The 23,952-nt window shown below is 50.7% G+C and overlaps 1 protein-coding gene across 1 annotated transcript in view; it reads left to right on the top strand.

The window, feature by feature from the left end:
- The window catches only part of LOC146801335 (sodium/potassium-transporting ATPase subunit alpha-1-like), a 2,293,178-nt gene that overhangs the window by 518,955 nt on the left and 1,750,271 nt on the right, over positions 1-23,952 (top strand). The window contains exon 7 of the mRNA XM_085623701.1: positions 5,105-5,222. Coding sequence (XP_085479827.1) covers positions 5,105-5,222 — 118 coding nt within the window. The remainder of the gene's footprint in view (positions 1-5,104; positions 5,223-23,952) is intronic.

Raw genomic sequence — 23,952 nt, 5'->3', positions numbered from 1 at the left:
TGCTAGAACCCCCATCCCTCCCAAACTCCTCCTCACTCCTCCCCAGGTCACTCCTTCCCTTCCCTAATCCTTCCCATTTAGTAGTAAGTATTCCTCATTTTCCAGTCACTGGCCTAGGTTCCTCCCTCCTTTTCCTCTAAAATCTACACACACCTACGTGTGCAGAGATTTCCCCATAGAAAAGATGCTTCTTGGCCGCTTTATGAGTGATAGTATAGTTCTGTGTTTTTGTAGGGTTCAGGTTTTTTTACGCATTAACTACATTTTTTTGCTAAATAAAGTGCACTCAGATCTTGACTCATCTACAGTGTTTGTAAGAAACTGATCATCTATACTGTACGACGGTACAATGCAGGTAAAGACATCGTATGCGTTTAGTCCGCATCTTTTACCATGCATATTTGAAAGAAACACGTAGTGATAGAGTTACCCCCAGGTGTCAGGCTGGATCCGGAAAGTTTTCATCAGCAGTACCCCTGCGCGTCGGTAGGTGGCTTCGTGCAGCTCCGCGTCTGTCGTCAGCGTTGTGATCGCCAGGATGATGTTGTGGGCAGTACTTAGACGCTGCCCACGCACGCTGACGTCAGTTCTTTCTTTTTCCGCGCCAGCTAGCGCAGATCCGGGAAGAGCTAGTACCCCCAGTAATTTTATGACTGAGTTTTTGAGGATTTTTGTCTCCTTTTTTCTTGAGTCGATCGACTCCTGGTGTCGTAGGGATGCCCGGGTTTAAGAACTGTGGGGACTGTCACCGCATGATGTCGGTGACGGACCCACACCGCATGTGTCTCTACTGCCTGGGGTGCGACCACGACTCCAAGGCGTGCCCCGCCTGCCGGACCATGGCGCCAAAAACTTTGCGGGAGCGGTCCCGAAAGTTGCTGGAAGTCCGGCAGTCGGCTTTGCGCCGTTCAAGGTCCTGGTCCCGTGGGAGGTCGAGGGGCCGGTCACGGAGTCGTCACCATTATTCTTCTGGATCAAAGTCTTCGCACTCGGGGTCAGGTAAGTTGAAGCATTCCAAGAAGAGGTCGTAGAAGCGTCGTCGCTCTTCGACTTCCCCTCGCGCGACGCGGCTGAGGGTGCAGGTGCTGCGCCCCCGCGGAGCCTAGCACGTCACCACCGGCCTACCCGCCCTTCCCGGGTCCGGCGGCGACTCCTGCCCAGGTGCAAGAGTTTCTTGCTGCCATGGCCTGACTTTTTGGGCCTTCTTGCCCTGCCGGTGCACCTCTGGGCTCCGCGGGCCCAACTGGGGGTCCTGTTGTTCCATCGCCGCGGGCTCCGGCCCTGGCATTGCCGATGGCTCCGGCCCTGGTGCCACTGGCCCCCATGCATTCCGGGATCGGACCCCGGTCGACGCCGGTTGACCTTGTCAGACCTCCACCGACATCGACCCCTCCGGCACCGCCTTCGACGTCGCCCGCTCCTAGGGATGACGTCATCCCCGGCTTCAGCCCTGAACCGGACATGGCGCCAGATCGACGTCGCTCGACGCCGCTTCCGACGCCGATGGGATTTGTTCCCTATGTCCGTCCTCCGTATTTTCAGCCTGTTCCACAGACTTTGGAGGAAGGGGAGGACTGGGAGGGGTCTGAGGACCCTCTCGCACAGGATTGTGCTTATGATCCGGACTGGGCAGAGGATTTGGGGGAAGCGAGTGGTCTTGGCACCTCTCCTGACCTTGGCATGCTGTCTCCTCCTACCTTGGCTACGGAGGAGGGAGCCAGTTACGCAGTGGTGTTGTGTATGGCGGCCGAGGCCCTCCACCTCGAACTCCCTACAGTGGCCGTCAGGACTAACCCTTGACAGAAGTGCTCCAGCTGGCGGCAACCTCTTCGGAGCCCTTGCTGCCCTTTAATGACACACATTCTGACATTCTTTTGGGCACCTAGTCCAGGCCCAACACAGGGGCTCCTGTGGACAGGAACGTAGCCCGACGCCATCGCCCGGCTCCGGGCGATCCCCTCTTCCTCTCCCAACACCCCACTACTGAGAGCTTGGTTGTCCAGGCCTCTGCGTCCCAAAGCGCGTTCCCTTCCGCACCTCCGTATACGGAATCCAAGAAGCTGGAACAGCTTGGCAAGAAGCTATTTTCATCTGCCAGCTTAGGGTTGTGGTCGGTGAATACCGCATGCCTCTTGGGCCGTTATTCCCACTGTGGGACACGGTTGTGCAGATGCTGCCTAGCTGTCCGGAGGAGGTCCAGACAGTACTCGCCCAGGCTGTTGCTGCTGGGAGTGAAGCAGCTAAGTTCACCATTTGTTGTGGGCTTGACACCGCTGACTCGCTGGGCAGGGCGATTTCCACGATGGTGGCGCCACGTCTGGCTGAGAACAACTGGCTTTTCGGGGGATGTCCAGAATACCCTGATGGACATGGCCTTTGTGGTAATAAGGCAGATAGTGCGCTGGAGCGCTTTAAGGACTCACGGGCTACGGTCAAGTCCTTGGGCCTGTCAGCCACTCGGCCTCCTCCGCCTTCTGCCTTTCGCTCCTTTTGTGGCCGCGGAAGGGGCGTCCCACTACGTTTGCAGGGCCACAAGCTGGCGCAGCAACTTTCTCAGCGCAGCCTCGAACGTGGGAACCGCTGAGGCGGATCAGGGGGCCAGCAGGCGGGTCAGTCCACCTCCGGCCCGCAGCATCCACTGCAGATCAGAGGCCTCTGCTCCATATCAACCTTCTGGCGCTTCGGGCGATGCATCTGGCTTTGAGGGCATTCCTTACCTCTGTCAAGGGGAGTGTAGTGCAGGTGTTCACGGACAACACCACCGCCATTTGGTATTGCAACAAGCAGGGCGGGGTGGGATCGTGGACCCTATGTCAGGAGGCTCTGCGCCTCTGGACATGTCTAGAACATCAGGGCATTTCCCTGGTGGTTAAACACCTGGCAGGCTCACTGAACGCCTGGGCGGACTAGCTCAGCGCAGGTGCATGATGGATCACGAATGGCGTCTTCGGAGATGGCGCAAGGTCTCTTTCAACAGTGGGGAGAGCCTTGGTTAGATCTATTCGCCACTGAAGAGAACGAGCAATGTCAGCAGTTCTGCGCATTGGAATTTCCAAGGTGGCACTCATTCGGAGACGCTTTTCGTTGCGAGTGGAATTGCGGTCTATTGTACGCCTTTCCGCCTCTACCACTTCTGCCCAGAGTGCTGAAGATCAGATGCGACCGGGCCCAAGTCATTCTTGTGGCACTGGACTGGGCTCGAAGAGTTTGGTATCCCGATCTACTCAGTATGAGCGTGGATCCCCCGATTCATCTGCCTCTTCGGGAGGATCTTCTGTCGCAGCAATAGGGGACGGTCCTGCACCCAAACCTGTCCTGTCTCCACCTCCTTGCGTGGAGATTGAGTGGCGGCAGTTGATACCCTTTGACTTGCCTCCTGAAGTCTGTGATGTCATTCTGGCAGCCAGGCGTCCCTCCAGTAAAGTGGTATACGCCTGCAGGTGGAACAAATTTGTGGCATGGTGCACAGCAAAGGCTTTCTGCCCCTCTTTCCGAGGTCTTTTTGTTCCTTCTTTCTTTGGCCCGGCAGGGCTCTGCTCTGGTCACTATTAAGGCTATCTTTCTGCCATTTCGGCCTTTCTCAGACTACCTGATCAGCCCTCTCTTTTCAAGTCCCCTGTTGTAAATAGATTTCTCAATGGCATTACACACCTTTTCCCTCCTATTCCATTTGTGATACCACAGTGGGACTTGAATCTAGTTCTAACTTATCTCAAGTGCGCTCCTTTCGAGCCTCTTTACAACTGTTCTCTTCATCTTTTGACTCTGAAGACTGCCTTCCTGGTTGGCATCACCCCCGCTAGGCGAGTGAGTGAGCTCCAGGCTTTTTCTTGTAAGCCTCCTTTCCTTTCCATTCATCCGGACAAGGTGCGCTTTCGTTTTACCTCCACCGCATACAACAGTTCCGGGTGGATGACCAACTCTTTGTTGGCTACGTTGGCACCAAGAAAGGTCGGGCGGTGCACAAGAGGACTATCTCCCGCTGGGGTGTCTTGTGCATTAAAGCCTGTTACTCTTTGGCTAAAAAAGAGCCTCCGATGGGGCTGCGTGCTCATTCCACTCGAGCAATTGCAGCCACTACTGCATTGGGACTGGGGTCCCCCTGCAAGGTATCTGTCAGGCAGCTGCGTGGGCCTCGCTGCACACGTTTACAAAACATTATTGCCTGGACAGCCAAGTCCGGAGAGACGGCTTTTTTGGCCATTCTGTTCTCCAGGACTTTCTGGTGTGATCTTGCTTCGCAGACCCACCACCGGGGTTGGTATTGCTGGGGTATCTATTCTAAGGTAAGGAATATATCACAACGTGTTTCTTTCAGATGAACAAGTTACTTACCTTCGGTAACAATGTATTTGTAAGAAACATTAGTACTGATAGATTCCTTACCGCCCCACCCATTCTCCCCGTTCTGCGAACTGATTTCTAGGGTTAAGGTCATCCCTTTCAGGGCCCTAGTTTCAAGGCACCAGTGGTCAGTATCTTGCATGGCTCTGCGTTCCTGGTGCGGAAAGTCGTGTACAGAATTGACGTCAGTGCGCGTGGGCGGCAAGTACTGCCTGCGACGTCATCCCGGCGATCACGACACCGACGACGGACGTGGAACTGCACGATGCCATCTACCGACGCGCAGGGGTACTGCTGACGAAAACTTTCTGGATCCAGCCTGACACCTGGGAGTAATTCTAAGGTAAGGAATCTATCACTACTAATGTTTCTTACAGATACATTGTTACCGAAGGTAAGTATGTTGTTCGTTTTTACCATATCACATGCCATTACCATGCATTGTTTTTATATATAAAAACAATGTATGTGTGGCGAGAGACCCCCACGCCTCCTACGTACCTTAAATGCGTGGTAAACGCATGTGTTGTAAAGGTATGTAAATGCATGGTATAGGCACAGTGAGGTAAAAACCTTGTTGTAAAGGCTGTTTCCCATCTATAGCGGAGCAAGAACAAGGCTCATCCTCCTGATTTAGTATTTCATCAGGCCCCCGAAGAGATCTGTGATGTGCAGTGAAGGAGGTCTCTGCTCTGATAGCTCTCCTTCTCTGATCCTCTAGCGTGTAACCATGGACATGTGTTGATTTTGTATGTTGCAGGTAGATAACTCTTCTCTCACCGGTGAGTCTGAGCCACAGAGCCGTTCTCCAGATTTCACCAATGAGAACCCATTGGAAACCAGAAACATTGCTTTCTTCTCAACTAACTGCGTGGAAGGTGAGTGCAGAGCAGCATCAGCCTGGTGGGTGTGACACAGCATCTGATGTATTTAGTGTAGCATAACAGTGACATGGCAGGTTTAGTTCAGCGTTGATTCTTAGGATGTTGTGTGGCATCACTCTTGATGGGTGTAGAATAGCATTGGCCAGGTGAGTGCAGTGTAGCACTAGATATATCCATTGTAGCAGAACATTGATGTGGTCAGTCTAACAATGTATTGTTGACCTTTCAGATGTAGTGCAGCACTGACTAATTGAGTATAGTGTGCCACTTGCCTAATGGTTGCGGTACATCATTGACCTTGTGGGTGTATTTTCAACTTTAGCTGATGAGTGCTGCCCGCTGTTGACAAGGTGGGTGTAGTACACAATTAGCAGGTTCACGTAGTACTGCACTGGACTACTGGATATAGTTCAGCATTGGTCCAGTGGGTGTACTGCTGCAGTAGTCTACAGGGTGTAGTGTAGCATTGGCCTAGTACGAATAGTACAACATTAGTAGGGTGTAGGAAGGTGGATATCTGACTATGGTTACCCCCAACTTTTTGCCTAGTGTCTAGCTGGTTTTTCGACTTAGTTGGCCTGAGATCCTGCCATTCAGGGTCTCAGGCTGTCTGCTCTCTCTTTAAAATGGACTCCATGTACCCTAGGTACATAATCAATTGGTAAGGATCACCTTATTGGACCCTGTACAGTGTACCCTAGGTACCCAGGCATAGGTGTACCCTAGGCCTCCCAGGGGCTGCAGCATGTATTATGCCAGCCCTGGTCTGGCCTTCCAATCAGACACAACTGGCTGATCACTCAGCTGGGGCAAGGTCCTGTAATCACCCCTTGCTTAGATATAGTATGCCTATATCTACCCTTATATATAGACACCTGTGTACCTATCAGTCACTCCTATGGCAGGCCTTAACAATCCTGGAGGCAGAGTGCTTGGTAACATGTGAGATGGTGCTCTAGCATGAGCTGAGCCTGTCTGCAGCTTTCGGAACCATGTCCTTATAGCTGTTCTATGATATAGCCTACCATATACTCTTAAAGTGCCTTATAATCTTAAACGGTTATGGTAACTATGGTTTGGCTTTATCAAAACATGTCGTGTAAGGTGTCTAACACTTTGGAATAATACCCCCATACCATTTCTGGTGATGAGGATATTATTCCTCCCTTCTAGAGGGAGAGACATGTTAAAATCCTACTTTGCTGTTTAACTCTAACCAAAGCCTCAGCATCACAAAATGGATGCTGCTGCCACAGACACAAGTCTGACCTCCTGCTGCTGGGAGTGATCCCAGCCAGGCAGGCCTGGACAATAGGTTTCCTGCTTGGGGAGGTGCTAGCACCTCCCCAGACAGCCTTTAGTGTATTGGGGCAGGGTGGGCTGAAAGGAATGAGACATGCCTGGGGCACACAAGGTGTTCCTTGCATAGTCCAGTTCAAACCGGCGCTGGGGCACTCCAGCCCCAGCTCTGGCGCGAAACTGGACAAAGGGAAGTGGGTGTAACCACCCCCTCCCAGGTCCCACCCATAAGGCGTGACCTAGCAGGTATCCCAGCCCCCCAGATTAGTATAAGAGTGGGAGTTGGGCCTCAAGACTTGAGATTATCCTGAACCTGCAAAACTGAACAGAAACTCTGGACCTTCGACATTCGACGAAAGAAGAAGACTGAAGAATCTCCCTTGTAGCCAAGGAGTGGCTACCCTGTGCAAACAGGCACCATCAAGAGACTACCCTTTGCTTTGCCCACGTTCTACGAGGAACCGACTGCAGAGCCCGACCAGAGCCTTGACTTCCAGACTTCTCCGACCCTGATCCACATCTACAGCAGAGCTGAGATCCGTGGAGGCGACGAGCGACGTGGGACCGGCTACCTGGAAAAAGTGGCTAGTAACTTAAAGCGCAGCTTCTGAGGAACCCTCGAAGTTGTGCACCGGGGATTGAGAAGCCCCAACCCCAAGCACCATCTGCACCGAAGATCAGCCCCCCACACTCCACGAGTCCTGCGTGGGGCCCTTCAGCATTTTCCTGCTTGCCGCGTCTGTCCGGTTGCTTGCCCGCTGGCTAGTGGCCTTTGTGACGACGCACCCTGAAATCTTCTGCGCTGGTTTGGCTCCTCCAGACTGGCTCCCGCTTCTCTGCAAAGAAGAAGCACCCCAGACCTTCCTGGTCTGCACCAGAAGCAAATCCTTTGTTCTTCGTGGGTTCCGCTTGCCAAGGCTTGGTGAATCCTAGTCCAACTTCGACGCCGCCGATAGCAAGAGCCTTCGTGGGACAGCTCGCCTCCTGGTCGTCCTCGACGCTTCCTGGTCCTCCTGGCTGCAGCGACAAGCTTCACCTTCACCTGCAATCTTCACGACATCGCCTGGTTCCTTCCTGGTTCCACGTGGTCACTGGCTAGTGACCTTGACTCTGTCCCTTCTGCTTGCAGGTTTCTTCTCTTCTTGATCCCAGCCTTGGGATCCACCGGACACTCTTCACTGACTGCCTGTCAGCATCTTTCTTCAGGCATCCATAGGAGTCGACGACGAAAACGACGCATCTTCACCCCTATGCACCCGCAGCCTGTGGGCTAGGTAACTTGGGTACTCCGGTGCTCATCAGGATAGTGACTATCCTAGTGTCTAGTTTTCAAGTCTCAACTTCCTAGCTACTCCGGAAGTGTCCTAAATCTACCGTTTTCTAAACTGTACTATTGCTATTGACTTTTACGCATTACGCGTGAGTGTTTCCACTCTGCACACGAATCCCGTGGGCCTCCCACTTCCTAACTAACGCTAGTGTAGTGTAGCCCCAGCGATTCCCTAGGCCTAGGCCTATTCTATTTCCGTGACAGTGGTTCTTATACCACTTACTTAGTATATGGTTTGCGTGGCCCCTAGGGCCTAACTGTATTACTTACCTGTGTGACTTAATGTATGCTTAAATAAGACTGTGTTGTACTTACCTCTAATCTCATAAAGAGTGCTGAGGGTTTGACTAGAATAAATACACTTTATTTTATATATATATATCTGTTGTGGTGTCCTTTCATTTGGTATTCAAGGGATTATATATGGTATCACAGCTGGCTTCACATGCCATTCAGAGTTTAGCCTAAGACTGCTCTTGTCCATGCTACCACTAGGATAGCTGGTCTATAAGGTTGACTTTACAACCAATCACCATAAGGGTATTTGGACTGATATAAGGTGTACACTAGAACTAGTGACATCATACATCAGGCCAACTTCTCACATTGGTGAGCAGCGGTTGGGATCTGAGCTTGCTGTTGTAATACCATTGTAATCTTGAGATACTAAATTGAAAGATCACACAGATATTGTCTAGGTACATATAACATAGATTATAATACTTAAGTCCTACTGGACTTTGTAGTTGTAGGTTGAAGGGAGTAACACACCCTGACTACAACTACTAGAGAGGTTTAGTAGATACAACTAGTGTAGGTAGGTGCACACACCACACCCTCACTAGATCATGTCTCTGAGAGGAGATCAAGTAGATGCTCTCTCAGGAGGATCAGGTCTGCAAAAGACCCCCTCTAGATATGATACCTTAACATTCCAGGAGATGAGACACTTGTGTACCTCCAGAGGAATAAAGCAGGGTGCAAACCCTACCCTCCTTCAGTTAAGACAACTCCTAGAGGAGTATGACATTCTTAGGGCATCTCAGGCAGGTACCCTAGGTACAGAGGAGGGTCTTGTGAGAAGTTGGCCTGATGTATGATGTCACTAGTTATAGTGTACACCTTATATCAGTCCAAATACCCTTATGGTGATTGGTTGTAAAGTCAACCTTATAGACCAGCTATCCTAGTGGTAGCATGGACAAGAGCAGTCTTAGGCTAAACTCTGAATGGCATGTGAAGCCAGCTGTGATACCATATATAATCCCTTGAATACCAAATGAAAGGACACCACAACAGATATATATATAAAATAAAGTGTATTTATTCTAAGCAAACCCTCAGCACTCTTTATGAGTTTAGAGGTAAGTACAACACAGTCTTATTAATGCATACAGTAAGTCACACAGGTAAGTAATACAGTTAGGCCCTAGGGGCCACGCAAACCATATACTAAATAAGTGGTATAAGAACCACTGTCACGGAAATAGAATAGGCCTAGGCCTAGGGAATCGCTGGGGCTACACTACACTAGCGTTAGTTAGGAAGTGGGAGGCCCACGGGATTCGTGTGCAGAGTGGAAACACTCACGCGTAATGCGTAAAAGTCAATAGTAATGTTACAGTTTAGAAATAGATAGATTTAGGACACTTCCGGAGTAGCTAGGAAGTTGAGACTTGAAAACTAGACACTAGGATAGTCACTATCCTGATGAGCACCGGAGTACCCAAGTTACCTAGCCCACAGGCTGCGGGTGCATAGGGGTGAAGATGCGTCGTTTTCGTCGTTGACTCCTATGGATGCCTGACGAAAGATGCTGACAGGCAGTCAGGAGAGAGTGTCCGGTGGATCCCAAGCCTGGGATCAAGAAGAGAAGAAACCTGCAAGCAGAGGGGACAGAGTCAAGGTCACTAGCCAGTGACCACGTGGAACCAGGAAGGAACCAGGCGATGTCGTGAAGAGTTGCAGGTGAAGGTGAAGCTTGTCGCTGCAGCCAGGAGGACCAGGAAGCGTCGAGGACGACCAGGACCAGGAGGCGAGCTGTCCCACGAAGGCTCTTGCTGTCGGCGGCGTCGAAGTTGGACTAGGACTCACCAAGCCTTGGCAAGCGGAACCCACGAAGAACAAGGGTCTTGCTTCTGGTGCAGACCAGGAAGGTCTGGGGTGCTTCTTCTTTGCAGAGAAGCGGGAGCCAGTCTGGAGGAGCCAAACCAGCGCAGAAGATTTCAGGGAGCGTCGTCACAGAGGCCACTAGCCAGCGGGCAAGCAACCGGACAGACGCGGCAAGCAGGAAAATGCTGAAGGGCCCCACGCAGGACTCGTGGAGTGTGGGGGGCTGGTCTTCAGTGCAGATGGTGCTTGGGGTTGGGGCTTCTCAATCCCCGGTGCACAACTTCGAGGGTACCTCAGAAGCTGCGCTGTAAGTTACTAGCCACTTTTCCCAGGTAGCCGGTCCCACGTCGCTCGTCGCCTCCACGGATCTCAGCTCTGCTGCAGATGTGGATGAGGGTCGGAGAAGTCTGGAAATCAAGGCTCTGGTCGGGCTCTGCAATCGGTTCCTCGTCGAACGTTTCACAAAGCAAAGGGTAGTCACTTGATGGTGCCTGTTTGCACAGGGTAGCCACTCCTTGGCTACAAGGGAGATTCTTCAGTCTTCTTCTTTCGTCGAATGTCGAAGGTCCAGAGTTTCTGTTCAGTTTTGCAGGTTCAGGATAATCTAAAGTCTTGAGGCCCAACTCCCACTCTTATACTAATCTGGGGGGCTGGGATACCTGCTAGGTCACGCCTTATGGCTGGGACCTGGGAGGGGGTGGTTACACCCACTTCCCTTTGTCCAGTTTCGCGCCAGAGCTGGGGCTGGAGTGCCCCAGCGCCGGTTTGAACTGGACTATGCAAGGAACACCTTGTGTGCCCCAGGCATGTCTCATTCCTTTCAGCCCACCCTGCCCCAATACACTAAAGGCTGTCTGGGGAGGTGCTAGCACCTCCCCAAGCAGGAAACCTATTGTCCAGGCCTCCCTGGCTGGGATCACTCCCAGCAGCAGGAGGTCAGACTTGTGTCGTGGCAGCAGCATCCATTTTGTGATGCTGAGGCTTTGGTCAGAGGCTAACAGTTGAAGTATGATTTTAACATGTCTTTCCCTCTAGAAGGGGGGAATAATATTCTCATGTCCAGAAATGGCATGGGGGTATTATTCCCGAGTGTTAGACACCTTACACGACATGTTTTGATAAAGCCAAACCATAGTTACCATAACCGTCTAAGATTATAAGGTACTTTAAGAGTATATGGTAGGCTATATCATAGAACAGCTATAAGGACATGGTTCCGAAAGCTGCAGACAGGCTCAGCTCATGCTAGAGCACCATCTCACATGTTACCAAGCACTCTGCCTCCAGGATTGTCAAGGCCTGCCATAGGAGTGACTGATAGGTACACATGTGTCTATATGTAAGTTAGGTATAGGAATACTACACCTAAGCAAGGGGTGATTACACGACCTTGCCCCAGCTGAGTGATCAGCCAGTTGTGTCAAAATGGAAGGCCAGGCCAGGGGTGGCACAATACATGCTGCAGCCCCTGGTAGGCCTAGGGTACACCTATGCCCTGGGTACCTAGGGTACACTGTACAGGGCCCAATAAGGTGATCCTATCCAAATGGGTTATGCACCTAAAGTACATAGTAGTAATTTAGAGAGAGAACAGCAGGGCTGTGGGTCTGATTAGCAGGCCCACAGCCACATCTAAGTCGAAAACCAGTAAAGCAAAAGCAAAAAGTGGGGGTGAACATAGAAAGCAGACCCTACTCTCCTACACAACCCCCCCCCAAACTTAGGGACATTAAACTAACCTTGACCAGTTGAGTCTTCATGTTCTAAGTGGAAATATCTGGAGAGTCCATCTGCATTGGCATGGTCAGTCCCAGGTCTATGTTCCACTGTGAAGTCCATCCCCTGTAGGGAAATGGACCACCTAAGAAGTTTGGGATTTTCACCCTTCATCTGATTTAGCCACAAGAGGGGCTTATGGTCTGTCTGAATCTTGAAGTGAGTGCCAAACAAGTATGGCCTCAGCTTCTTCAGGGCCCAAACCACAGCAAAGGCCTCCCTCTCAATAGCTGACCAACGTTTCTCTCTAGGGGTCAGCCTTCTACTTATAAAAGCAATGGGCTGGTCTTGACCATCTACATTCAGTTGTGAAAGAACAGCTCCCACACCTAACTCAGAAGCATCTGTCTGGACAATGAACTCTTTGGAGTAGTCTGGACTTTTCAGAATAGGTGCACTGCACATGGCCTGCTTCAGGTCATCAAATGCTTTTTGACAGCTTACTGTCCACTGAACTTTCTTTGGCATCTTCTTGGAGGTCAAGTCATTAAGTGGTGTCACTATGGACCCATAGTTCTTAACAAACTTTCTGTAGTACCCAGTCAGGCCCAAGTAAGCTCTGACCTGAGTCTGGGTAGTTGGAGGAGCCCAGTCCTTTATGGTCTGGATCTTGCTCTCCAGTGGTTGAACCTGACCCCCACCGACTAGGTGGCCCAGGTATACAACCTTGCTCTGCCCTATCTGGCACTTAGTGGCCTTGATAGTGAGGCCTGCCTTTTGCAGGGCCTCTAAAACATTCCTCAGGTGGACCAGGTGATCCTCCCAGGTGGAGCTAAAGACAGCAATATCATCAAGATAAGCTGCACAATAGTCATCCAACCCAGTAAGGACTTGATTCACCAGCCTTTGGAAAGTGGCAGGTGCATTCTTCAAACCAAAGGGCATTACCACAAATTGATAATGTCCTCCTGGGGTCGAGAAAGCAGTTTTGGCCTTTGCACTCTCAGCTAGTCTGATTTGCCAGTAGCCTGCTGTTAGGTCAAATGTGCTCAAAAACTTAGCAGCTGCCAGTCTGTCAATGAGCTCATCTGCCCTAGGTATTGGGTGGGCATCTGTCCTAGTGACAGCATTGAGACCTCTGTAATCCACGCAAAACCTCATCTCTCTCTTACCATCTTGGGTGTGAGGTTTTGGCACAAGGACTACAGGACTAGCCCAAGGGCTCTCTGAAGGTTCAATGACTCCCAGCTCCAACATCTTTTGTACCTCAACTTTTATGCAGTCCCTGACATGGTCAGGTTGCCTGTAGATTTTACTCTTCACAGGCAGACTGTCACCAGTGTCCACCTCATGGGTGCACCAGTTTGTCTGACTTGGGGTCAGAGAGAACATATGTCTGTAGGCCTGCAGAACCTGTCTGCAGTCCTGTTGCTGATGGACAGTGAGGCTGTCAGAAAAGACAACACCATCAACTGAGCCATCATCAGGGTTCTGAGTCAACAGGTCTGGGAGAGGGTCACTCTCTTCCTCCTGCCCCTCATCTGTAGCCATGAGTAGCCCCATGTCTGCCCTGTCAACATATGCCTTCAATCTGTTGACATGAAGCACCCTGTGGGGGCTTCTGGGAGTCCCAAGGTCCACCAAGTAGGTGACTTCTCCCTTTTTCTCAACAATAGTGTGGGGTCCAGACCATTTGTCTTGGAGTGCTGCTGGGGCCACTGGCTCCAACACCCACACTTTCTGCCCTGGCTGGTAAACAGTCAGTACAGCCTTTTGGTCATGCCAAGCTTTTTGGAGTTCTTGGCTTGCCTCAAGGTTTTTAGAAGCCTTCTTCATATACTCTGCCATCCTGGAGCGGAGACCAAGTACATAATCCACTATGTCTAGTTTGGGTTGTCTGAGAGGTCTCTCCCATCCTTTCTTCACCAAACACAGGGGTCCTCTTACAGGATGCCCAAACAAAAGCTCAAAAGGGCTGTAGCCAACCCCCTTTTGTGGGACCTCTCTGTAAGCAAACAGAAGGCAGGGTAAAAGGATGTCCCATCTTCGCCTAAGCTTGTCTGGTAATCCTTTTATCATTCCCTTTAGGGTCTTGTTGAATCTCTCAACAAGCCCATTGCACTGTGGGTGATAGGGTGTGGTGAACTTATAGTTAACACCACACTCCTTCCACATTGCAGTCAAGTATCCTGACATAAAGTTGGCACCTCTGTCAGAAATGACCTCCTTTGGAAAGCCCACTCTGGAGAATACTCCAAGCAGGGCCCTTGCCACAACAGGAGCTGTTGTGGTCCTCAGGGGAATTGCTTCTGGGTACCTGGTGGCATGGTCCACTATCACCAGTATGAATCTGTGCCCAGATGCTGTTTGTGGGTCCATTGGTCCTACAATATCTATGCCCACTCTTTCAAAGGGGACCCCCACCACAGGTAGTGGTATGAGGGGGGCCTTTGTGGTGCCACCTGATTTGCCACTGGCTTGGCAGGTGACACAGGAGCGACAAAACTCCTTAGTATCTTCTGACATATGGGGCCAGTGAAAGTGAGGGACAAGCCTGTCCCAAGTCTTGTTCTGGCCTAAATGTCCTGCAAGGGGAATATCATGGGCCAAGGTTAGAAGGAAGCCTCTGAACTTCAGTGGTATGACCAACCTCCTGGATGCACCAGGCTTGGGGTCTCTAGCCTCTGAGTACAGTAGCCCTTCATCCCAATACACTCTATGGGTACCTTGAGCATTCCCTGCAGCCTCAGCAGCAGCCAGCTGTCTGAGGGGTTCAAGAGAGGGGCAGTCTAATTGAGCCTGCCTCAGATCTGCCCTGGAAGGTCCCCCTGTCCCAAGAAACTCAACCTGATCAGGTTCAAGTTCTTCTAGGACAGTTCCTTCAGGGCTCCCAGAATCATCCTCCTGGGAGGGCTGATCCACCACCTGAGGCAGGGGGGAAGGCACAGCCTTAACCCTACTGCTCTTTCTCTTGGATTGTGACTGGTCCATAGTTTCAGGATCCAGCACTTTTTCAGTGTTGCACTTTTTGGCCTGTGACCTGGTCACAGCAAGGACATGTGCATCTATCCCCAGCATTTCTGCATGGGTCCTATACTCCACTTCAGACCAAACTGAAGTTTCAAGATCATTGCCCAGTAAACACTCTACAGGAAGGTCTGAACTAACAACAACTTTCTTGAGGCCAGTTACCCCTCCCCAGGAGAAGTTAACAATAGCCACACTATGGGAGGTAGTGGCATTGCTAGCGTTGGTCACTAGGTAATTCTCACCTAGTATGATCTGTCCAGGGTCCACAAAAGCAGGTGTCACCATTGTGACACTAGCCCCAGTGTCCCTGTAGGCCTGAGCCATTCTTTGGTTGATAAAAGGTGTCTGTCTGTACTTGCCCAGGTTACTGGGGCCTACAGTAGAGGACAAAGCTAAGTCCCCATCACAGATCAGGACAGCCTGAGTAGGTACTCTGACTAGGCCAGAATCCTCCTCAGTTCCCAGGGTTAACCCTACTACACCCTTTTGCTGGGAACCACCACTTACAGCTGAACTAGGGGGTACAGTTGCCTTAGGGGCAATGGTGGCTGGGGGCTTATCCTTTTTGGTGCACTCACTAAACCAATGTGAGGTAGACTTACAATAGTTGCACCATGGTTTCTTTTGGCCTTCTTTCTTCTTATCCTTTTTGGAACCACCCTCCCCCTGAGCCTTTTGGGGGCCTGGTGAAGACTTCTGGTCTTTTTGTTTCTGCTCATTACCCTTCTGGTCTGCCTTTTTCTGATCACCGCCCTGGTTCTGGTTTTTCTGCTTAACTCTAGTCCTGACCCATCTATCTGCCTTCTTTCCCAATTCTTGGGGAGAAGTCAGATCAGAATCAATCAGGTGTTGATGCAATAGCTGGTTTTGACAGTTGTTAAGTATTTGTTCTCTCATGATCAAATTATACAATCCTGTATAGTCCTTAACCTTACTTCCCATTAGCCAGCCTTCCAGAGCCTTAGTGGCACAATCTACAAAGTCAGTCCAGTCCTGAGTCTGTGTCTTCTGGGTATCCCTGAACAACAACCTGTATTGTTCAGTGGTTAGGCCAAACCCATCAATCAGAGCACTCTTCAGGACAGTGTAATTATCTGCATCCTCATCACTAACTGTGAGGAGCTTGTCTCTTCCTTTCTCAGAGAAGGAGAGCCACAAGATAGCTGCCCACTGACTTTGGGGTACCTGCTGTACTTTGCAAGCTCTCTCCAAAGCAGTTATCCATTTGTGGATGTCATCCCCACACTTGTAGGGAGGGACAATCTTGCTCAGGTTTCTATTATCATAGTGCCTGTCTCTATCTCTAGGAATGTTGCTGCCACCAGTGGGTTCTAACCCACTTAACTTTTGTTCTCTAGCCAGAGCAAGCTTCTTCCCTCTGAATCCTCAGATTAGCCTCCCTCATTCTGGCTGCATGCTCCTTTCTCTCAGGTGAAGTCATTCCCCTGTGAGAGGAAGCATTAGAGATGTTAGAGACATGGGAGTGGATGGATTCCCCTGAAGGGGATCTGTCCTTCCTGTTTCTCTGTGAATGTCTACTTGTGGGTCTGTATGGTGGGACCCCATGCAAACTCCCATGTAAACTTAAGTTAGCCTGGCTAAGTCTCCTTACTTGGCTCTGGCTGTCTACCTCCCCATCTGAAGCCCCATCTGACTCCTCTGTGGTGGGTAGACCCTCCTCTGTGCCTAGGGCACCTTCCTGAGATGCCCTCTGAGCATCATACTCCTCTAGGAGTTGTCTTAACTGAGGGAGGGTAGGGTTTGCACCCTGTTTTATTCCTCTGGAGGTACACAATTGTCTCATCTCCTGGAATGTTAAGGTATCATACCTAGAGGGGGTCTTCTGCAGACCTGCCCCTCCTGAGAGAGCATCTACTTGATCTCCTCCCAGAGGCATGATCTAGTGAGGGTGTGGTGTGTGCACCTACCTACACTAGTTGTATCTACTAAACCTTTCTAGTAGTTGTAGTCAGGGTGTGTTATTCCCGTCAACCTACAACTACAAAGTCCAGTAGGACTTAAGTATAATAATCTATGTTATATGTACCTAGACAATATCTGTGTGATCTTTCAATTTAGTATCTCAAGATTACAATGGTGTTACAACAGCAAGCTCAGATCCCAACCGCTGCTCACCAATGTGAGAAGTTGGCCTGATGTATGATGTCACTAGTTATAGTGTACACCTTATATCAGTCCAAATACCCTTATGGTGATTGGTTGTAAAGTCAACCTTATAGACCAGCTATCCTAGTGGTAGCATGGACAAGAGCAGTCTTAGGCTAAACTCTGAATGGCATGTGAAGCCAGCTGTGATACCATATATAATCCCTTGAATACCAAATGAAAGGACACCACAACAGATATATATATAAAATAAAGTGTATTTATTCTAAGCAAACCCTCAGCACTCTTTATGAGTTTAGAGGTAAGTACAACACAGTCTTATTAATGCATACAGTAAGTCACACAGGTAAGTAATACAGTTAGGCCCTAGGGGCCACGCAAACCATATACTAAATAAGTGGTATAAGAACCACTGTCACGGAAATAGAATAGGCCTAGGCCTAGGGAATCGCTGGGGCTACACTACACTAGCGTTAGTTAGGAAGTGGGAGGCCCACGGGATTCGTGTGCAGAGTGGAAACACTCACGCGTAATGCGTAAAAGTCAATAGTAATGTTACAGTTTAGAAATAGATAGATTTAGGACACTTCCGGAGTAGCTAGGAAGTTGAGACTTGAAAACTAGACACTAGGATAGTCACTATCCTGATGAGCACCGGAGTACCCAAGTTACCTAGCCCACAGGCTGCGGGTGCATAGGGGTGAAGATGCGTCGTTTTCGTCGTTGACTCCTATGGATGCCTGAAGAAAGATGCTGACAGGCAGTCAGGAGAGAGTGTCCGGTGGATCCCAAGCCTGGGATCAAGAAGAGAAGAAACCTGCAAGCAGAGGGGACAGAGTCAAGGTCACTAGCCAGTGACCACGTGGAACCAGGAAGGAACCAGGCGATGTCGTGAAGAGTTGCAGGTGAAGGTGAAGCTTGTCGCTGCAGCCAGGAGGACCAGGAAGCGTCGAGGACGACCAGGACCAGGAGGCGAGCTGTCCCACGAAGGCTCTTGCTGTCGGCGGCATCGAAGTTGGACTAGGACTCACCAAGCCTTGGCAAGCGGAACCCACGAAGAACAAGGGTCTTGCTTCTGGTGCAGACCAGGAAGGTCTGGGGTGCTTCTTCTTTGCAGAGAAGCGGGAGCCAGTCTGGAGGAGCCAAACCAGCGCAGAAGATTTCAGGGAGCGTCGTCAGAGGCCACTAGCCAGCGGGCAAGCAACCGGACAGACGCGGCAAGCAGGAAAATGCTGAAGGGCCCCACGCAGGACTCGTGGAGTGTGGGGGGCTGGTCTTCGGTGCAGATGGTGCTTGGGGTTGGGGCTTCTCAATCCCCGGTGCACAACTTCGAGGGTACCTCAGAAGCTGCGCTGTAAGTTACTAGCCACTTTTCCCAGGTAGCCGGTCCCACGTCGCTCGTCGCCTCCACGGATCTCAGCTCTGCTGCAGATGTGGATGAGGGTCGGAGAAGTCTGGAAATCAAGGCTCTGGTCGGGCTCTGCAATCGGTTCCTCGTCGAACGTTTCACAAAGCAAAGGGTAGTCACTTGATGGTGCCTGTTTGCACAGGGTAGCCACTCCTTGGCTACAAGGGAGATTCTTCAGTCTTCTTCTTTCGTCGAATGTCGAAGGTCCAGAGTTTCTGTTCAGTTTTGCAGGTTCAGGATAATCTAAAGTCTTGAGGCCCAACTCCCACTCTTATACTAATCTGGGGGGCTGGGATACCTGCTAGGTCACGCCTTATGGGTGGGACCTGGGAGGGGGTGGTTACACCCACTTCCCTTTGTCCAGTTTCGCGCCAGAGCTGGGGCTGGAGTGCCCCAGCGCCGGTTTGAACTGGACTATGCAAGGAACACCTTGTGTGCCCCCGGCATGTCTCATTCCTTTCAGCCCACCCTGCCCCAATACACTAAAGGCTGTCTGGGGAGGTACTAGCACCTCCCCAAGCAGGAAACCTATTGTCCAGGCCTCCCTGGCTGGGATCACTCCCAGCAGCAGGAGGTCAGACTTGTGTCGTGGCAGCAGCATCCATTTTGTGATGCTGAGGCTTTGGTCAGAGGCTAACAGTTGAAGTATGATTTTAACATGTCTTTCCCTCTAGAAGGGGGGAATAATATTCTCATGTCCAGAAATGGCATGGGGGTATTATTCCCGAGTGTTAGACACCTTACACGACATGTTTTGATAAAGCCAAACCATAGTTACCATAACCGTCTAAGATTATAAGGTACTTTAAGAGTATATGGTAGGCTATATCATAGAACAGCTATAAGGACATGGTTCCGAAAGCTGCAGACAGGCTCAGCTCATGCTAGAGCACCATCTCACATGTTACCAAGCACTCTGCCTCCAGGATTGTCAAGGCCTGCCATAGGAGTGACTGATAGGTACACATGTGTCTATATGTAAGTTAGGTATAGGAATACTACACCTAAGCAAGGGGTGATTACACGACCTTGCCCCAGCTGAGTGATCAGCCAGTTGTGTCAAAATGGAAGGCCAGGCCAGGGGTGGCACAATACATGCTGCAGCCCCTGGTAGGCCTAGGGTACACCTATGCCCTGGGTACCTAGGGTACACTGTACAGGGCCCAATAAGGTGATCCTATCCAAATGGGTTATGCACCTAAAGTACATAGTAGTAATTTAGAGAGAGAACAGCAGGGCTGTGGGTCTGATTAGCAGGCCCACAGCCACATCTAAGTCGAAAACCAGTAAAGCAAAAGCAAAAAGTGGGGGTGAACATAGAAAGCAGACCCTACTCTCCTACAGGTCTACCCACCACAGAGGAGTCAGAGGAGACTTCAGATGAAGAGGTAGACAGCCAGGGCCAAGTAGGAAGACATAGCCAGGCTAACCTAAGCTTACATGGGAGTTTGCATGGGGTCCCCCCTTACAGACCCCCAAGTAGGCTTACACAGAGAAGCAGGAGGGACAGATCCCCTTCAAGGGAATCCATCCACTCCCATGTCTCTAACATCTCTAATGCTTCCTCTCACAGGGGAATGACTTCCCATGAGAGAAAGGAGCATGAAGCCAGAATGAGGGAAGCTAATCTGAGGATTCAGAGGGAAGAACTTGCCCTTGCCAAAGAGAAGCTTGCTCTGGCTAGAGAACAAAAGTTAAGTGGGTTAGAACCCACTGGTGGCAGCAACATTCCTAGAGATAGGGATAGGTCTTATGGCCATAGAAACCTAAGCAAGATAGTCCCCCCATATCAGAATGGGGATGACATCCACAAGTGGATGACTGCTTTGGAGAGGGCCTGCAAAGTACAGCAGGTTCCCCAGAGTCAGTGGGCAGCTATCTTGTGGCTCTCCTTTTCTGACAAAGGTAGAGACAAGCTCCTCACAGTCAGTGATGAGGATGCAAACAATTACAAAGTCCTGAAGAGTGCTCTGATAGATGGGTTTGGCTTAACCACTGAGCAATATAGGTTGTTGTTCAGAGACACCCAGAAGACACAGACACAGGACTGGTCTGATTTTGTGGATTGTGCCACTAAGGCTTTGGAAGGTTGGTTAAATGGCAGCAAGGTGCAGGACTATACAGGATTGTACAACTTGATTATGAGGAAGCAGATCCTTAGTAATTGTCAGAACCAGCTTCTCCATCAACACCTGGTAGACTCAGATTTGACCTCTCCCCAAGAATTGGGAAAGAGGGCAGATAAATGGGTCAGGACCAGGATTAGGCCTAAAAATCAGGGTGGTGACCAAAAGAAAGATACCACCAAGCCTCAAGAGAAGGGTGGGGATAAAACAAAAGAGAAATCTTCCTCAGGGCCCCAAAACTCCACACAGGGTGGTGGGTCCCAAGCTCCCTCCTCTACCACAGTTAAAAAGCCTTACTGCCATGTGTGTAAAACACCTGGGCATTGGAAAACTGACAGCAGTTGCCCACAGGCTAAAAACAAAACTGTTCCTCCAACTACTCCTGTCACACCACCTATTACTGTCAGCAGTAATCCCCCAGGTGGTGGGAGTGCCCCCAAAAATTTGGTTGGGTTTTCTTGGGGAACACAGGGGGACTCTGGCTTAGCCAATTCCCCTACAGCAGCTACTCTTGTCTGTGATGGTGGCATGGGGTTTGCCAACTTCACTGCCTGTCCCAACACTTTGGGTAGGTACAGACAGGAACCCTACATCAATGGTAGAAAAGCTGAGGCCTACAGAGACACTGGAGCTAGCATCACTATGGTGGCCCATAGGCTAGTTCCCTCTGAGCAGCTTTTGCCTGGTTTCTCATACCAGGTAACTAACATTGATGGCAAACAGAACAGTCATCCCATGGCAGAGGTATGTCTCAGCTGGGGAGGGGTCACTGGCCCTAAAAGGGTGGCAGTGTCTCCAACCTTGCCTGTGGACTGCTTACTGGGGAATGACTTAGAACTCTCAGCTTGGGCTGAAGTTGAACAAGACACCCATTCTAAAATGGTAGGCCTTTCGCAAAAGGGTAGTGGGGTTGTGCCAGCCACAACCCCTGTCCAAGTAGATTTCCTCCCTGAAAAGGTTGGAAGGGCAGTGGTAGCCACAGCCCAGGCAAAGACAGACTTCCCTGTAGAGACTGGCAGAGCTGTGACAGTCACAGCTCAAACACAAACTGAGTGCCTCCCTGAAAAGGTTGGCAAGGCTGTAATGGTCTCAGCCCATACTCAGACTGACATAGGTGTAGTGAAGCCTGAAACTATGGATCACTCCACACAAACAGAGAGTAGTGGGGAGGAAGAAAAGTCTCCCTCTCCCCAGACATTAGGAAAAGGTCAGCCTCCTCAGGGATCTGACCTCACCCCTTGTGAAAGAACTGCCCCAGAGGTAGCCAGGCCTGGCCTGGCAGAGCCTCTGATGTTAGTGGCCCCTTCCAAGGTGGGACCCAGTCTGGTGCAGGTAGCCTGCCTCTCTCTACCCTGCCTCAGTCAGCCCAGGGCTGCAGAGGTCAGGGAGGCCAGTGGACCCCAAGAGGGCCCCTGTCCACAAGAACCCCCCAATCAAAAGAATGAGGATTGCCTGGCTAGTAGCCCTAGCCAGGTGATGGGTAAAAACATTCCTGAGGGATCCCCTTTACAGGTAGTTAGGGACCTCCCCCAGAGGGATTCTGTTGGGCACAGGCGAACCTGGGACCTTAGGGCCCCAAACCTGACCTGTCCCTCCAGTAAGCCCACAAAAGGGACCCAGCCTCCAGCTTTAGGTAGCCAGAGGCTGACCCTGAGAGCACAGTGCAACTCAGTTAAAGAAAGAAAGGCATCCATGGTGGAGAATGATTGGAGGAAGCTGAGGCCTCACTTTGAGGACACTCACTTCAGTACTCCAACTCAACACCAGCCTTTTACTTTGCAAAGACACACCCAAGGTAGAGATTCCCTATGGTGGAGACCCTATGATACCTTTAGGATGAGGGATTGCTTAGTGGACCATGAGACAGGGGGTAACCATGCCAGTGCTGGTTCTTCCTTATATGGCCACTTAGGCAATAGAGGCTTACCTTGTCGAGGCCAGCCTCATCTCCTTTCGTTTGGGGGGGGTTGTGTAGGAAGGTGGATATCTGACTATGGTTACCCCCAACTTTTTGCCTAGTGTCTAGCTGGTTTTTCGACTTAGTTGGCCTGAGATCCTGCCATTCAGGGTCTCAGGCTGTCTGCTCTCTCTTTAAAATGGACTCCATGTACCCTAGGTACATAATCAATTGGTAAGGATCACCTTATTGGACCCTGTACAGTGTACCCTAGGTACCCAGGGCATAGGTGTACTCTAGGCCTCCCAGGGGCTGCAGCATGTATTATGCCACCCCTGGTCTGGCCTTCCAATCAGACACAACTGGCTGATCACTCAGCTGGGGCAAGGTCGTGTAATCACCCCTTGCTTAGATATAGTATGCCTATATCTACCCTTATATATAGACACCTGTGTACCTATCAGTCACTCCTATGGCAGGCCTTAACAATCCTGGAGGCAGAGTGCTTGGTAACATGTGAGATGGTGCTCTAGCATGAGCTGAGCCTGTCTGCAGCTTTCAGAACCATGTCCTTATAGCTGTTCTATGATATAGCCTACCATATACTCTTAAAGTGCCTTATAATCTTAAACGGTTATGGTAACTATGGTTTGGCTTTATCAAAACATGTCGTGTAAGGTGTCTAACACTTTGGAATAATACCCCCATACCATTTCTGGTGATGAGGATATTATTCCTCCCTTCTAGAGGGAGAGACATGTTAAAATCCTACTTTGCTGTTTAACTCTAACCAAAGCCTGAGCATCACAAAATGGATGCTGCTGCCACAGACACAAGTCTGACCTCCTGCTGCTGGGAGTGATCCCAGCCAGGCAGGCCTGGACAATAGGTTTCCTGCTTGGGGAGGTGCTAGCACCTCCCCAGACAGCCTTTAGTGTATTGGGGCAGGGTGGGCTGAAAGGAATGAGACATGCCTGGGGCACACAAGGTGTTCCTTGCATAGTCCAGTTCAAACCGGCGCTGGGGCACTCCAGCCCCAGTTCTGGCGCGAAACTGGACAAAGGAAAGTGGGTGTAACCACCCCCTCCCAGGTCCCACCCATAAGGCGTGACCTAGCAGGTATCCCAGCCCCCCAGATTAGTATAAGAGTGGGAGTTGGGCCTCAAGACTTGAGATTATCCTGAACCTGCAAAACTGAACAGAAACTCTGGACCTTCGACATTCGACGAAAGAAGAAGACTGAAGAATCTCCCTTGTAGCCAAGGAGTGGCTACCCTGTGCAAACAGGCACCATCAAGAGACTACCCTTTGCTTTGCCCACGTTCTACGAGGAACCGACTGCAGAGCCCGACCAGAGCCTTGACTTCCAGACTTCTCCGACCCTGATCCACATCTACAGCAGAGCTGAGATCCATGGAGGCGACGAGCGACGTGGGACCGGCTACCTGGAAAAAGTGGCTAGTAACTTAAAGCGCAGCTTCTGAGGTACCCTCGAAGTTGTGCACCGGGGATTGAGAAGCCCCAACCCCAAGCACCATCTGCACCGAAGATCAGCCCCCCACACTCCACGAGTCCTGCGTGGGGCCCTTCAGCATTTTCCTGCTTGCCGCGTCTGTCCGGTTGCTTGCCCGCTGGCTAGTGGCCTTTGTGACGACGCACCCTGAAATCTTCTGCGCTGG

The sequence above is a fragment of the Triturus cristatus genome, chromosome 8 (assembly GCF_964204655.1).
Source record: "Triturus cristatus chromosome 8, aTriCri1.1, whole genome shotgun sequence".
Lineage (NCBI taxonomy): Eukaryota > Metazoa > Chordata > Amphibia > Caudata > Salamandridae > Triturus > Triturus cristatus.
This window is presented reverse-complemented; position numbering and strand designations above follow the sequence as displayed.